This window comes from Sipha flava, unplaced genomic scaffold (assembly GCF_003268045.1).
Source record: "Sipha flava isolate LNK unplaced genomic scaffold, YSA_version1 1_pilon_pilon, whole genome shotgun sequence".
NCBI lineage: Eukaryota > Metazoa > Arthropoda > Insecta > Hemiptera > Aphididae > Sipha > Sipha flava.
Window position 1 is genome coordinate 5743179 of NW_020272783.1, and position 19219 is coordinate 5762397.

Sequence of the window (19219 nt, forward strand, 5' to 3'; positions counted from 1 at the left end):
TTGTAGAAAATTCAGTTATTTGAGTTCAAATTGTTAAAAAATGTTCTTCACAGCGATTAGCTTCTAGGGTGGCAATAACAGAATCTATTGTACTTATTGTACTTATTGTACTATTGTACTTGAGGTGCTTTACCCCACGTTGCAGACTTTTCCTGGAGTTAGTTACTTAGTATATTGATTATAAGTAAAATCTCATGTAAAAAAAATAAATTCACAAGAAATTAAGTTTTTTCCATTGTGTACAGAATTCCTAAAAAAAATTAACTATAAAAATATACTAAACGATGTAATTTTGTATTAAATGGAAATGTATGAGTAAGTAATCTAACCTATACCATTTGCAACGTTTTTGTCATTATTTTTTTCTATTTCATATTTTAAAACTTTTATTATAGAAGAATAAAGTTCCATCACCATTTTGCAGTTTTTAAAACGGCAAGACCACCTTGTATCACTAATTGAACATAGTTTTGTTTTTTTAATTCTAAGTTTCTCTTGTATATCAACCAACAATATATTCTTTGATGGGATTGAAAAATGGATATACAACGCTTCTAACCCATTGAAAAGATTTCTAGCATCCCGAAGAATTAAAAACAATTTTTAGAGCTTGACATTTAAATTAGTTTACATAGAGACATTACTACATTAGATATTAAAATATACACCAACATACCTTAATTGATTTACACGTATCAATTACCACTAAATTAGTTCTGTGGGCCATATGCAGTGTATATAAATAGAAAAAAGGGCTTTTGTCTTTAATTTCTTTTTGTACTCCATTGTGGTCACCTGACATAACACTTGCTTCGTCATAGCTTTGTGCTATGATAGGTACATTCAGAATGTTGTATTTGTCAAGAAATGATAAAATATCAGATGATAATGCTTCAGCATTTTTACCTATTGACACATCTACAAATCTAACAAACCTTTCAAAAATGTGAAGATTTTTGAAATACCTAATACATAAGGTTAATTGTACTTTTTTAAAACACCTAAAAATAATTTTTACACATACATCAATTATATGATAACACATAGCTTCATTCAACATCTTACAGGTGATATACCTTGCTTCATCACACATTAACCCAAAATATCCGGAATCATTGATATAACTAATAATATTTAATAACACAGTATTAGAACAGCAGTTTATCAGTTCATTTTGAATCTTCCAACTAGAATAATTTGTATGTTGCGATGCATACTGAGTAACATTTGTCGGATTATATTTGGCCATAACATTACACAATTCCTTAAGATTTCCTAATTATCATTAGGTACAAATTTATATACCTTGTTTATTAGAATCTTTACTCTCTAGATGCCCACAGTAAGCCAATTCTTGTCGGGCTAAAAATAGAATTAAGTCCATTAAAGTTTTGACATACTTTCGATTTCTTTCTATTTGTTCTGAACGAGCAGTTGATAGCACGGCATAAACTGAACCATTTTTTTTTTTTTGCTCAAATTATAAGAGTTCCATTTTTCTCTGCTTACAAGGTGCTGTTTACAAGCAACATGCAACTCAAAGCTTTGATTTGGACTTCTTAGAATAGATTCAGATTCAGTAGAACCACTTATTTAAACATATAATAACAACTAGTAATTAATATGAAACTGACAATTGCTATGGTATTATTTTCATATTCTTAAAAAGGTCATTCCAATAAAAAGTAAGGATCAACCAATCAAAAATACCATGAGAATTTCAAATTATTTTTATAGTATGTATACATACTTTTTTCCAATTTTTGAAACCTTTTCGAACAAAATTATCTTTAACAGTGTGTAGAAAAATCTCCCATATCAGTTGGCATACAATCAACTTCTTTTTTTAGTTGCTATACAATTAAAAATACAAACTAGAATATTTTAATGTCTAAAAACTTACATATAAGTTTAATTGAAACCCGATAAGATTTTAAAATCCTTTGACTTTAGGTATGGGCGTATGGTGACCAGATATAAATTATAATTCAAATTTATATTTATATACATATACCTACAAAGGGCTACTTGGTTATGTAACAATATTAAAATAATTAAATTTACTTACTTTCATGCTTTCTGAATAAACTTGGGAGGATCGTCTGGATTATTTTCTTTTTCAATAATACCAACTGTATTAGTACTGTATACTTTTTTTGGTTTATTAAAAATACTAAATACATTTTATTTTGTCCATTTTTAATCACCAAAGTATAACATAAAAATAAAACACTTCCAAGGTCTAAATATTAAATAATACTGCAGTCTGTAGCAGTGGTGTAGCCAGGATTTTTAAACAAGTGGGCTAACCACTTTTTTGGATAAGTAAGGTAAGAGAGGATATGAGAATTCACCTTTAACTCTCCCCCACCATCTACCACCAAGTTTCTAAACTTAATTCAAGCATTTTTGTATAGTTTTAAAAATATTTATTAATATATAATTTATAATAATAATAATAATTTTGGTTTTAGTGTTCAGTCCCTTGCTCCACTCTGACAGCTGCATCCTCTTAGGCGAATTTCTGGCAAATTCAGTTATTATTTCACTTTCATCGAATTGCTCTTTTTTATTTATATAAGCCATAGCTAACCCATTCAGTCTGTTTTCCGATATAGTGCTTCTTAAAAAAATTTTTAAGCGATTAAGTGCTGAAAATGTTCTTTCCGGAGTGAAAGAGGTAACTGGTAACGTGGCGAATAATTGTAAAAGTATTTTAATGTTAAGTCGAAGATTGGTGCGATGAGAGAGTGAATCAAAAGCAGAATTCGGTTTTGGAATAGTATTTTGACTCTATTGTTGCCTCCATATGAACAGGTCAGCTCTGATTGTAGATGAAGTATCATCATAGAGATCTTGGACATATGTTTTAGCAGCTTTTATAATATTTTTATCGTCATACATATTTAAATTGGCCGGAATAAGTCCTTCAAGTGGCATAACATCAATAAGCCTTTGATTAAAACGAGCATCCATTGATTCTATTAAATAGTCAAGATACATTATACATATAAACACGGCCCATGGGGGGGCTATAGCCCCCTTAGCCCCCCCCCCCTTGGCTACGCCACTGGTCTCTAGTAGTGCAATACACAAACACAACAGAAGTTCAGTATAGTATCGTCACTATCGGTTTGCACATCCGCAATTCATTAAGGCCCCCATACACGATCAAACAGTTAGCGCAAAAACATGATTGTGCAAACACACGTACATACACGGTCAAGCGGTTTGTTTGAACCTCAGTCCTCAGTACGTTTTTGTATATTACGTAGACATAATGTCCGACACAGAAATTGCTTGCGTCGCGATAATTATTGCCAGTTTGACCGAAAAGAAAAAAGAAAAACGAAAAAGAAAGCAGAGAATACGGATGAAGGAATGGCTAAAAGGGTAGAATTTGGTCATGACCGTTTAGTATCAGAACTCAAACTAAGTTCAATAGTTGACTACAAAAACTATCTTCGAATGGATGCTAATACGTTTGGAGAATTACTAGAAATGGCTACACCTTTAATAGAAAAAAACACTACGTTCATGAGGATACCAATATCGGCCGAACAAAGATTGTTGGCCACTTTAAGATATCTTGTAAGCGGTGATTCATTCTACTATTTTATCATATGCTGCATCCTTCTTATTTCTGTTTTTTATACACTTCACTTTTTACTTTCCACAATTCTGGTAACTCTTGGTAAAGTAAGAAAAATTCACACCAGAATTCTCTGTCTTCGTCATTTTTAGTTCCCATACTAATAACTGTATTATATATTTATATTATTAAAATAAATAATAATAATAAATATTTATATTTTAGTTAACACTTAAAAAAAGTAAAAATAATAAAAATAAATAAATAAAATTCGGAACTTTAAATTTACTTCGAACAATTTTAAGCAACACAATAGGATATTTCCACCACTGACGCTTGTCAAACACTGACATACACGTTCAAACCGCTTATCAATCATCGGGCGTTGCACAAAATATTTCGGACTCGACTGAAAACCTCAAGCTTGGTTTCAAACAGTTGCGTAACTACTCAATCCATTCCATACACGATCAAAATGCTTGCGCAAACTGATCGTGTATGGGGGCCTTTAGCACGGGCCGCGGAGAATCCCAAAACACCAATCGACTATTCGACTGATTATTTATAGTAAGAAATACCGGGAGTTCGATTATTAGACGTTGTCGCAGTGAACCACCGCAATATTCTACCGTCGTCCATCACATTTATTAGATAACAATATTAATTATGTAGGCTTGTAGGTATTACAAAATAAACTATAATAATAATATTTTATTTATACAATTTACTTTTGAATAAATCTCTGCGTCATATACTCATATTATTTAGTATGTATCTCACTATCCCATGCTTAAATTATCTTTAAACTTTTAATAATCAAAAAAATTTTGGGGCTATAATACATTGGGGGGGGGGGCTAAGCCCCTCTAAGTCCCCCTTAGTTACGCCAATGTCGTCGGCGAAATGACCGAGTTCGGCTGAATACGGTTGATATTTTTTTTTTTTCAGTCCCTATTATAATAAGTTAGAAAACAATTTTACATGATGAGATTTAGGAGAGAGCGGAGAAGGCGAAAACGACCAAAAACTTAAACATAAAAGTTTTCTTGAGTAGATATTGTGACCAATTAAGATCTCACATTTATCGATTTTACTATACAATGTACATCATATTGTAAGTAAAATTTAGAACTATTCCATACTAATTTACCCATAGTTCTATTAAATAATACATATTATTTATTTATTGATACCTACTATTTTTTTATCTTTTATTGTTTAACATCAATAATAATCTGCAAGAGCCGGTAAATAATTTTTCTAAGAAATTCATCGATAAGCTAGAACAGATTATATTTTAATTAAAAACGTAGCCACAATCTCTCTTTCAAAATAGGTATTATTTCCCATGGTTTCCTCTTATTGTTGTGAATTCTTTATATACCTATTGGCTACCCGCATGGCGGGTTGTCTTTGATGTAGGTAAACAATACAAAGAATAAGAGGAAATTTATTAAACCAGATGGTTCACTTCTACACTTGCATACGAATTTCAGATAAGATTGATTTAAAAATATCCAAAATTCAGTGTATTATTACGTGGAACTATATAGATTACAATAGGTCTATATACTATTATTTATTATAATTAAAATATTGTGTGTGACATTTTTAGATTTTCCTTTAATGTAATTTATAACCAGGGCTTGTAACTTCTAGCATTTGCACATTTTTTCAAGAGGTTCTTGAGATGTCTATGTGAGCTATAAATTGTTTTAGATAACTAAGAATCTAAATACAAAATTTTAGGTTACATATTTCTGCATATTTGGAAATATTAGTGCTATTTAGCTTTTTAAGTATTTTTCAGTTTCGTAGCCTTTCAAATATTTTTTCTTAAAAATAATAAGTACCTAATAAGGTTTAGTGGTATTAATTGAATATTTGTAATTCATGTTAATTAACGAATTTTTTTTCATATGATATAAATTATATATTTATTTATATCATATAGCGACGCGATCGATAAGCGAATGATCATAACAAGTTTTTTTAACGTGGGAAATTTTTGTTTTATATAATATTATTTTTTTCGCATATTTTAATATTTTTATGGGTGTTGACCAGTTGCCCCTCACGGCTGTTATCGAGATTTTTAAAATATACCAGTTGCCCTCGACCAAATGTACCAGTTGCCTTCACATGTTAATATATACACGATTACAATATCTAGCCTGTAAAATAGGGGAGGTAAATATACAAATAATAAATAAAATTATTTATAAAAATAATTTAAAATAGTATAAAATGATAAAATCAAATTTTGATATTTGCAATTATATATGATATTGTATTTTGTAATAAATAATAAATATAATATATTATACAAATAGTATGGATAAAATGAAATTATTATAAGCATACGAATATTTTATCTATTTTTTTTTTTTTTGACAAATTATGCCACATAATTATTATAATATTTATTATTTTATTAACTTTTTCATATTATTTATTACAAAATAGAATAGCATATATAATTGCAAATATCAAAATTTGATTTTATCGTTTTACACTATCTTACATTATTTTTATAAATAATTTTATTTATTATTTGTATATTTACCTCCCCTATTTTACAGGCTATATATTGTAATCGTGTATATATTAACATGTGAGGGCAACTGGTACATTTTGCTCTAGGTAATTTGGGGGGAATTGGTATAAAAAAATGTACTTTTGGGGGCAACTGATACATGCCCTTTTTTAGTGCATATTTAAGCACTCATGGGAATATTTTTTAGATCATATTATAGCGGGTCTTGGACATTTTCCGGCAAGCTGCCGGACTATTAGCTGCTACCGTTTCGCCGTTGGACTATTCGATGTCGGGTTATTCGCTGCAAAGAGAACCTCCCCATGAAATATTACCATTTCGTCCCGCACTATTATTTTTGTATTTTTTTAAAGTTCCGCAAAATTACTTTGTTTTAATATATAACAAACGGGAGTAACCGAAGTTGTTAGATTGAGTGGTAGTTTGAAGGTAGCATGGGCAATTTGACCATCCTCGAGCAGTGTAGAAAATGCTACAGCTAATGTCGCGAGTACTTCTAACTTTCGCTAAAATCAAATTGATTAAGAAAGTTTTTCATTTTTTACACTTTTTAACCCTTAACTTAACTTCCTTGGGGTTGAATTTTGAAAAAATCCTTTCTTACAGATGTCTAAATTTCATACTATTATACTTAGATTCAACGGTTCCGGCTTGGTGATTTTTTCTATTTTTACACTTTTCAACCCTTTAGGGGTTGAAATTCAATATAGTTTATAGACAATGTTTATTTGTTTTACAGAGTATGAATACTTAATTTTAAAAAATCAGAACAAAAAAAACGTTAAAAACGTTGTAATCTCTTTTAGTCGTTTTAACCAACTTAGCGCCTTTCCTTTCTTAGCGCACTCCAAGGTCGTAACTGAGGGGGTCTAGGGGTCCATCCCCTCCCGAAATTTTCAAAAGTATAAACATTTCAGCGGTGAATATAGTTTATTAACTATAAATTGTATTAAATAATAATGTTAGACCCCCTCCCCGAAATTTTTTCCAGTTACAGCCATGGCGCACTCCTACGTCATAATAGCTATCTGTATGCTAAATTTCAGCTTGATCGGTTCAATGGTTTGAGCTGTGCGTTGATTGCAGTCAATCAGCTTACTGTTTTACATATACAGAAGGTTGCAGAATCAATCAAAACACAATTATTATACAGGATTTATATGCATTTGTAGATTATATAATTTTCTATCGTCGTTTAAAATACTTGGTCGGTAGAGCATACTACGTTATATATTAATTTATTTAATGTATAATTTTACATATAATTTTAAACACCACTATTATGTACTTTTTAATGACTTATCGTGATATAAATACACTCGAAATTAGATATATTTCAGGCATAGGATTTACCCCGTTGTATTATGACTTGTTGACGCCATCAAAGAAGCCAATATAAATCTTTAATAATTATAAATAGATCACTGCAATATATTTGATTTTAGGAGTCTTATTCCTATGTATTAATCAATTTAATTAATACCTAATTAATTATGTTATAATCAATGTTTTAACAATGAGAATTTAGAATTCCATTAAGGATATCCATTTTTATTGCTTAGAAAATAATAGATTTTTCATTTTTTTTTTTGTTGAAAATTAAAAAAAATAATTTTATACTGACGTGTTTATTAAAAATGAAAAGCATTTAATAATTTCATAATTCTGATCATATTATATCTAGTCGTAAACATAGAACGTACATACAAAAATGTTGTTAATTTTTCTTTTCCAAAAGTGTTAGTTTTCGGGACTTTGTTCATATTATGTGCTTTCAAAAAATATTTTACCCCAGAGGAGTATGCAAGTGGAATAAGCTGCTTATGGACAAACGGAAATTAAAGCTGTAAATTATATTGTGAGGCCGTGGGGGTCTAATAATGTAGGTACTAGATTTACATTGAGGAACATATCAAAATTTATGTTTCACAACTCAAAGAGTGTCAATCAAGGATGAACGTCATAGGTGGGCATCGGGGAGGGGGAGATAGCTTGAGGAGGTGAGAGCTTGAGAGGGCTTAGGACTTTTGCTCAGGACTAAAATTACATACTAGTGATATTTCAAATAGAAAATTATATTCTAGAAAATCATATTTTAAAATCTAACTAAACATTTTTAATCATTCGGTACTGAAATTTCCTATTTGAATTTCATTCTCTACGTATTTGAAAAAATTCTTTCTGACGTGTTCATATCCATTAAATTTTTCATAAGTGAAAACTGGAAGTGTATAATAAGTGTGTAATAATAGGATTGATTTTATAATATAAATTCAACAATAATTGGTACCGTTTTGCTTATATGAATAGTAAAATTTATAAAATTTATAAATTTAATTTATAAGATAAAAGATATTTCATTATGTATATTTATAGATATTATCATTGATGTATACAACAAGCAATAATGCATTGTACAAAATATAACTAACGAGTCATACACGGAACAATCGGTTTGTCGATTTGCTGATAAATTTAAGATTATTGACAGATAAATTGATAGGTGTATGTTATTATTTAATACTTCAAAATTAATAATCATATAAATAACCTAATGATTAAAATGATAATACAAATTGATGTACCTATTGTTATCGGGTTTTCACAGAATTGGTCAAGTACAGAAAAACCTGTGGGATAGTATGAAAACCTGTTTAACGGACTTTTGATTTGGTCCAGTAACAAATTATATTTTGTTTACCTATTATATTAGAAGATAATCCGCAACATAATAGGTCTAAAATGGAATATTTTATTACCTATTCCCGTGTCCTTTTTCACTGTATCATTGTATTATAAATAATATATCTTATATTATCCATTTAATTAATTGGCCTGTTTCACACACAACGGTTTCATCTGAATGTTTAAAAGCTATATGAATTTTTCCGTCTTTTTCACCTATGACGATTTTTTCCCTAGAGTCATGTACGTATAGTTATATTTTACTTTTTAACATTAAACTCAGTTTTTTTTCAATATGAAATGCACCACTACCATGTGGCTTGTAGAGGTGTCAAATTTTAAAATTCAAAATATGGGATTAAAAAAAATGTATATTCCGAATGTTGTATCAAAAACACTAGACATTTTTTTAAAAAGGTATCTTGAATTCAATTGTAGAACAATTATTATTAAAGTATAAACATACAATTTTCAAAATATGAGTAATGATAGATCAGATAAAATTAACATTTTTAATTCAACTATATAGTCTATTTTATAAGCCGATTACAATATTATAAAATTATAACAACTTATTAATAGAAACGAAATCGGTATTCGGCAAGTTACCGATGGGTGGTAAAGAATAATACATTTTAATATCAACTGAATTATTATATATTTTTTTGACACACAAAAATAAAAATTTAATAATGAAAACAAATGAAGATATATTTTTATTTTATTATTTCAGTACGAAAATGAAACATAATTTATTATACGAGTACATTTATGGAAAACAGGCCATTTTAGAGTCTCAAAAAGAGTTGTCGGGACAACGGAACATCTCGTTAAAAAAAAGGGGCATTCTCATATATACGGGACGTCTGGCAACCCTACTTTGGTATCATCGTTTGACGATACAAAACGACGTAGTAATAGTATTTATACCCAATTAATGAATACACACTTCTCCTTAAGCATTTTTTATTCTATTTCTATCATTGTAAAGAACTTGAGACTTATTCCATAAGATAGGTCTGAATTCCAGGGTAGAAATTAACATTTCTGTGTCAGTATCCACGTGTTTTTATAACGAAAAAATGACAACAAACGAAAAACGAATAAAAATCGTTCTTTCTGAAAGCATGTGTTTATTTACGGAGACCACTGATAAAACGGCGACGGTCCGGCGCCGTACTTTTCAGTTATTGACTGAATCACGACTGTATCACGACGACCATAAGAAGAAAAAAATTAGTCCACTGTCCCGATGTGATTACTTTCTTCATGAAAGTTTCGTGTGCTTTCTGAAAATTAAATCAGTACGGACGAAATCGTCGTGTAAGAAACGGGCTTAACCAGATTCTGTGAGAGGGTGTGGCAGGGAGGAATAAAGTCCCGGAGCCGGTACGACCGAGAGGGCTTGTCGTTTCAGCTTTTTATACAATATTTTTATTGTACTAAATTATGTACAAGTAGTATGTATATCTTGGCCAAACCAATGCAAGTAAAGAGGCCTGGAACCGATCAGGCTCGGAACCCTCAAAAGTTCTCGTCAGTCCTGGGCAAAACGTATAAACGTGAAGAATTATTAGAACACTATTACTTAATTATCTAATTATATTTTAGTTAAAAATAAGTAAACTTAATTCCACTGAATAACTAAAAATGTACAGAACTGAAACCAATGCTGTAGTGTTATAACTTAATATACATTTTGTCATCGATGTAGTACCAAGTATTATAAATCTATTTTGTTAAGCGGTATTTTTTTAAATAATTGATTAAAAATCTTAGTTAAGAGTTAAAACGTAAATATTTATAATTTAATTAAAAATTAAATTCTTTAATCTGAAAAATGTTTAAGTTATGTACATTTCGTAAAATATTATAAGTAATACATGTATGTAATAAACGAATATTGTTTCTATGTGATACTTAGATATAACACTTAACTGGAGTTTACTATTTATTCGTCAAACCTTACAATCAAATAAATAATGTATTGAAAATATGTACATATTTACAGGGCCGTTCAGAGGGGGGGTAGGACCAAAATGCTCCAGGCTCCATTGTTGGAATATTTTTTAGGGGACCCTCATAAAGTCTTGATGTATAATAATTAATAATAAAGTCTTAATTACACTGAGCAATTTTACCCGCTGCGTGTCGGCGATTAAGGTCGCGCATGTGTGAGCGTGTAGCGACTTGTCCCATTACATTGAACAATTAAATTATAAATAATATGAATAATATTTAATTATATTATGTAAGTATGTAATTTAGTATATGAATTTAAATGAGCTTGATTGGTTAAGGTTTGGAAAAATATGTTTGCAAGAATATTGTTATTTTCAGTGAGTATTTTGTTTATCATATCTTATGGTCGAAGGGCTCCCAAATTAATTTGTCCCTGGTCCCGAAAAACCTTGGGACTGCCTTGCATATTTAATTCAATTGCAATTTTCTTTGTACCTTATCTACCTGAATTTTTGAAAAATAATTGTTAACAAGTTTTACGTTCTGATAAGTGTATCCAAACGTCAAATATGATTATTAAATGAAATCCTGGTTGGAATTATTTTATTTTAATAACTTTTTATAACATTTACAAATAAAAAAAACATTGTCAAGAGTTCAATCATTGTATTTCTTAGAGATGTTACATTGCTCCTGTTATAATTGGTTTCAAACATCGGCCAATCACATGCTTGAAAATGTCTCACGAGTGGGGGAATACAACACGTAACATTTTATCCGTCCGAATGGACCTGAATCCTGGATTCAAATCGTTGTCCGGCATTGTTACTTGAAGGTTCTTTGCTGAATTCGTTACGCTGACAAATTTATTTCTGACGAAATATTCCAAACATTACGAGTAAACCAGTAAGTTAACTACTGCCTTTATTATTTTATTTTATTTTTTATTATTTATTTCAACATAGTTATCATTTTATAAAGTATAATTCTGATTAACTTTCCTCTTTTGAGCTTATAAACTTGTGTTAAAAAAAAAGAATTATATTTAAAAAGTATTATGTAATTTTGAATTATAAAATAATGATGTAATATAAACAATATAATCATGAATAAGAAATAGACATTTCCACAATTGTATAAGCATAGTATATTTTATACTTAATATTACATACATATAAAAATAAATATTTTATACAAAGATAAAGATAAACAAATAGATTTTACCTTCACATAGCATTCTTCTTCAATTCCAGAAATATATATTTATGTACTACATATTTAATATTCATATTATTAAAGGGGTGGGTTGTATCACTAGACAAGGGAGGGGCTAATGGAGGTTTAAGAATTTAGTTAGTTGTTTTTTTAAATCTATATAAAATTTTAAATTGCAGAATATGTTCTTGAGTCCCTCATAAGTAAGTCATTTTTTTCACAATGAAAAAGGTTAAATAGTAACAGTATTTGTATCAATTTTAATCTGAAACCACTTTAAAATATAGGTAAATACATATAATTAACAACAAAAGTGAGCTATTTATTTATTAAAAAAATATATTAAATAGGTACCATATTCATCAATGACCATTAACGATATTATATTATAATTATTAATATATAATAATACTTTGCTTTGTAAAATAGATAGCTTAGTCCTAAGGGGGTGGGGGGGGGCTAACGCCCCTTAGCCACCCCCTCAAACCCGTCCATGTATTATTACCCATTATTTTTATTGAATTCATATGGCATAGAATTAGAACTTGTTAATCCCAAATAGTCTGCAATAGACTGACCAAAATATCAAAATATTTTTTATTGTTATATTTACCAGGAAAGTCATACATTTTAAATTCTCTTTAACTGCCTAAGTTCTTATAGTGATTATCTAATTTAAAAATTTTCAATAAATGCATTATTACTATTTTTGTATATAAGTACCTTACTGGTAAAATACCAAATTCCCTATAATTTTAATAATTTTGGTTAATTACTAGTGCATTTAGTATGTTATCTTAAAGTCTACCCCATACTAATATACCACATTAGTAATTTGACTGATACAGTGCATAATACATTATTCTCGTATGTTTTGCAACAGTATTTTTGACTTTGATTAATTTGTAGGTTATGAAACAAATCTTATCCAATAAGTTGTTAATACGTAAATTACATTTTAAGTTTAAATGTTTTCCACTTTTTAATAATTTTACATTTTTTTAAGTTGCAGATTTTGGTTCTGCCACAGCTATGAATTATCATAGTAATATAATTAACAATATATTTGTTAGTTGAGAAAGGCATGAATACAGTTTTTTCCATATTAAAAACTAGATTTCTATCATTTAAATTATCAATTATCTGACTTAAACCTCTAGGTTTTTTCATACACGCCACTCCAAAACTAATGAAAAAAAAGTAGACAATTATCATTAACATATGTGACTATAGATCCATCAATATTGATTTAATGATTTAAATTATATATATATATATATATATATATATATATATATATATATATGATAATAAAACATATATTATATATTATAAATAATCATAATCATTGTAGGCATTAAAAATTGACAAGAGTTTTTTTTTTTTTTTCTGATATATGTAAGTACATACATACATACATACTCGTACATACATAATGTTAAAGTTATAAACTTTTTAATATCCATGCACTCTAAAATAAAGGTACTTTTGTTATATAGGGAGGCCACTTGTGTTATATTTATATCTTGCCGCCCTGTTATTGCAACATTATCATTGTTATTGCATTAGTGGCCTCCGTATATAACAAAAGTACCTAAAGAAATTGTATTTACTTTTATAAATGCGTTGTAATACTACAAAATCTAATTTTTTTTTTTTTTTTTTTAATACGGCTTTGAAATTTATAAACATTATAAACTGCTAATTTTATTTTATATTGTCATGAAAAAACTTAATTTAAAAATTATAGTACTTAAAGCTTTGTTATTTTACTTAAATGTGTTAATCTATAAGATTATTAACTATCATCCATTAAAATTTCAGTTTGAAAAATTATTATTCATTTAACAGAGTGAAGGTAAAAAGTTGATACTCATCATTGATTTAAATTTTACCTTATTGTATTGAAGAAAATTAGTACTTCTAGTGCTTTATATTTCTGATAATTGACAAAAATTTAAAAAAAAAAAAATGAACTTCCATCTGTTACATAAAATGATGACAAATGATATATGACCTATCACACAATTTTTAAATACAATTTAAACTAGTTATCTTGTTTTAATATATATATACACATCTAAATTTGTTCTTTAATTATATAAAAAGCACATTGTAGTATATCAGAAATGTATCAATTTAATATGTAATTTTAATTATATGTAAAATTAATACCTTAATTATATTCTTTTATATTTTAGTGGATGAAATGGAACAATTAGCCAAGTCATTAATGCAATGTAAATCATTCAAAGAGAGACAGCAAAATCTTAATGAGGCACTTGATCATTTGTCATTTCAATACTCCCATTTGTACATTATGTTGTTTAGAGAGATGAAAAAGAGAGAAACTGAGTATAATGATACAAATAAAATTACTAAATGGTTAAGTACTTCAAAATCTAATTCTTATGTCAAACTCCACGAAGCATTGATATTGTTAAAAAGTAACAATATTATAGCTAAGGAAACTTATCTATTTAATTTGAGACATATGTTAAACCAAACAATTGAAAATGGTTCCAACATTGGAGATGCTGTAAAAATCTGCTGGTTAATTGAAAAATCTGCTCATTTGTCAACTATTTATGAGTAAATTGAAATTCATACAATTTTATTTTTGTGTAGAATAATTTTTTTTAACTAAAAAAACATCATTTTTATGTTTTTAGAAGTTTGAAACATCTTATTCAAAAAGTGAAAAAATTGCAAAACAATAAACGTAATTCTCGATTGAGAAACATTGAACAGAATGATCCATTTGAATCAACACTAAAAAATGATTTTGATCAATTACACATTCAAGGTGCCCAACATAAAAATCAAATCTGGCCATCAATCATTCAACCTACACATTATAATTTGGTTCATGATTTACCGCGCTTCAATTGTAAGTATATTGAATATAACTTTTTTTTATTAGAAAAAAAAAAAAAATTATTATTACTTTTATAGTGAACTGTTTTGATTATGATCATTTTGAGATAAATGCCATGGTCAACAGACGACCTGCATCTAACTTTTCGCAATCACAACATAACCTAACAATTGTTAGCCAAGATATGGATGGAGCCTTCATACAATGGCTTTACTATTTGAAACTTCACAAGTATCAATGGTTCTTTAATGGCCTGAGTTACTTGGAAATTGAATGTATTGATGAAGACAATATTGAAGGATTCATATCTAAAGTTAATGTAAACTTCATACCAAAAGGAGCACAAAAGAAGATATGTATATCAACTAAAGCGTTGAGGGATCGGCAGCAAAAGTTTAAAGACTTGATTTTGGTAAGTTTCGTCTATTGAAATGAAATTTTGATTAGTTTTTACTTGTATACTTATTATAATAAAATACAATTTATGATTACAGTCTTTGGATTTAGAAGTCACTCTAGTTGAATTATGTGAGTATATGACGTACATGCGGGATATACTACATTATCCTATTCCAAATAAGAACTGTGTTGTTGGTGACCAACTGCAACAGGACATAGTTCTCATCATGGAAAAAGCATTAAATCAAGTGTTGGAGAAGCTAGCGGCTAGTAGAATTCTTATTTCCCTAAGTTTACTTGGGACAACCATAAATAAATATTTGGAATGTTCGTTGTTAATTATTGGGAACCAAACGTTCATGAGACATCAAATTGAAAAAACTACATTACTAGCCGAGACTCTTAAGTTCAAGGTTAATAATGTTAAAAAGAATTTCAATTAAAATTTAACAACAACCAATTAAATTTGTATTCGTTCTCTAAATTATTTTTATATACTTTTTTTTATTATTTTATAATTTTGAGTTTTAAGTTTTTTATTAGTTATAACATTTTGTTAAAAATGTATCAAAGGAGGATTTTATATATTTTATGTATGCATGTTAGAAAATACTATTGTTGTTTGATTACTTTTTTTTTACTATAATATTTTATATGTTCACAGATATATCTGATAGTACCATAAGCTTTTTAAATTATGTTTTTTATCTTATACATAAATGTCATGTTCTTTTATTAATAGTATAAAAATATATTTTATTAAACATACATTGTTGTATATCTTATGAATTGTTAACTAATTTTTGTTACATTTATGGTTTTTATGTTTTAACTTTTAATTTAATTGAAATTTATAAGTGTTTTATTATATAAATTTTAATTATATTTGTGCTTTGTTCTGATTTAACAGTTAATATGATTCTGTTCACTCAACTCATTTTGGAAATAAAATTATGTTATTTGGATTTTTTTTTTTTATTTACTTAATATTCTTCAATTTAATTTATTATTTTAATGATAATGTTATAATTTTCATACTTAAAGCATACTACCATTGATGATATAATAATTAAATTAACATTAAAGTTTCGCTTATTATTAAAATGTTCTTGGGTATTTAATAACATTGTCTGGTGATGAGCAGTTAAATCAAGAACATAAATAACTACAATATTAATATTTATCTAATAATAAATACATTACCTAAAATGTATTTTGCTGTGTATATTAATACACATTGTTTTTATATATTTTGTTTTATTCATTATTTGGCTAATTTGTTTTACTCTGCTCATTGTTTGGTAATTGATTTATTTCAATCATGTTACATTACGTACCTTTAAATACAAATTCAAACAAATTAATTAAATTTATTATTGCGGATCTCCAGCAACCTACAACCTTTTTTTGTGTGTTTAATATAGGCGTGAGGATATGAATTGTTGCTAAAAGTTAATCGATAAATATAATACATAGCCCGTTCCCAAATACTCCTATTTTATTTACATGGTAGATATACAAAAACCAAATACCACTGATTCACTGATCACTGTATCTCAAAAAACTATTCAATGTACACACCTGAAATTTGGTATAGTGGTTCTTCTAATACTTTCACTGTAATAAGAAAGAATTTTTAGAAAATCGCATATTTAAGGGTCGAAACAGTTTCGGGCTGGATGTATAAATTTTTATATTTTGGTTACCTAGGAAATATTTGATGTGTTTAATATGTTGATTTTAATAATCACCGATTAAGAATTATGTAAAATATTAAACTGTATAAATGAATAAAAATCAAAAAATATTGTGTAATCCAATTGCACTTCAATAAATAGCATTTATTTAAAACCTCGGATTGTCAGACTTTTCTCGATAAAATGAATAAATAAAAAAAAGAATGATCCAAAATAAATTGAACACTGTTGTAAGGATTTTAGTATACGTTTAAATACAGTAAACGGTACAGCAAGTCGTGATAGACATAGAAATATTTAAAATTTACCTAGGCTTATTACATTACTCAACAAATTATTATTTCAACCGTTATTTTGGATGATTTATACTTAAACAGACATAGGTTCAACTCTAACACCCAAGAAGTTTAACACTCACAATTTTCTCAACGGACAACGTCAAGTATTACTCATTCATTGATCATCGCTACAATTCAAAACTATATGAACTTGAAATTTGTCATGGAGGTCTTTCCGGTATTCAATACATGCAATAAGAAGGGATTTTATAAAACATTGAAACCGCCAAATACGATAATTCAGAGGTAATTACCACGAAAACTACCGATTCATTCAAACTTTCGTTTTATTTGTTTTATAATCACTAACAGTTACACCAAACTTGGTTTTAAATAATGTAAGTTAATAATCCATTAAAACCTATGTCACGACCAAGAATGTTCCGTCCGAAGCTGTGTAATTAAGATTTATTAACCCTTCAGTCTCAAATTTTATTTTGTATCCCAGTTTTATTTTAAAAGTTACTTTTTACATAAATATTATTCAACTATAAAATTAATATACTTTCAAATGCATGTACCTATTTTTAATTCAAGATGTATAGTTATACAATTAAATTATTGTGATAATTTTGTTTCATTAGTCATCAATCACATAATTTTTATTTAAATATAGTTGACAATTATTATTTATCTTCTATTAATTGCATTTCCTCTAACTTAATGATGGCTAAGTCAAGCTATTAGATTAGTAATTTTAATTTTAATACTATGCATATTTTCACTGTTCAAAATCTAGGTTAATTTTAACTAATTATGTGCAAACCATTTTCCATGAATAATAAAATTAAAATTATTTATTACATTTTTCATATATTTTGAAAAATATGTGCAATGCTAATTAGTTAAATTCCTCTTTAGAAGTAAAAAATTACATATCATATAAATAATTATATATTTGATATTTATATTATATTATTCAGAGTGTCTTAAAAATAACCCCAAATTTAAATCTTCTATAAATATTTTATAATTTATTTATCTTAAAAAAAAAACAGAACAAATATATCATTCTCTTTATTAGAAGTTAAGGTTTAACAGTGAAAAACAGTATCGGGTATATTTACAAGTTGTTCATGCGAGAGAGATTATTCTAAACTACATATTTTAGTCTAAATTTTAGACTAGTACGAGTCAAGGATCGTATTGACATCTTTTTATGAGAATCGAACGAGAAGTATGTATGAAAATTGATTATGGAGAAATAATTGAAGAATTGGTGTAAAGGGTTTCTACCCCTCAGATTTTTTTTTTATGATATTTTATCATTATTTATAATAATTTACATATTATAGTAAAATAATATTTTCATTTTACTATGATTAGGTTAGGTTAAACTCAAGAATACTAAATAAAATACACACTTCAAATCAAAGTATAAAATCATACAAAACGTTTGTGATACAGATAATAATAAAGTAATAATATTGGTTCATGATTTATCAATGATAAAAATAAATTATAATAATTTTGAAAATGTTTACGCAAAAAATCTTATCAGCATAATTACAAGAATGGCTCCCACGATTGTAGATACAGTAATCCCTCGTTATCCGCGTTTTTTTTATCCGCGGTTGGGTTTACGATAACATATTTTTAATGCGATTGCGATAACGTTTTACCGTTATTACACGAACTCTGTAGAAATTTATTTTTGACAATAATTGTAGATAATTGTTGTTATATCGCCTTAGGTATAACACATATACATTATACATACTTATACTTATTGCAGATAAAACAGAAAAGATTACCACACCTGCATGATTAATAAATAATCGTCAATTGCTCAGTTGTAAGATGATATTTACGCGTGACATGTGTACAGCATTGTTTAATGAATTTAGTAGTAAAAATATTTTTTAATGGCTTCTCAATGTAAAATGCCAATAAAAA

The 19219-nt window shown here is 27.7% G+C and overlaps 1 protein-coding gene across 1 annotated transcript; it reads left to right on the forward strand.

Moving 5' to 3' along the window:
* The first annotated feature begins 11612 nt into the window (after positions 1–11612).
* LOC112682052 lies at positions 11613–15759 on the forward strand. Its single transcript, XM_025552515.1, has 5 exons — positions 11613–11702; positions 14213–14603; positions 14684–14901; positions 14967–15301; positions 15384–15759. Coding segments are annotated over exons 1-5 (1293 nt in total). The 5' UTR covers positions 11613–11701; the 3' UTR covers positions 15732–15759.
* Positions 15760–19219: the final 3460 nt, after the last annotated feature.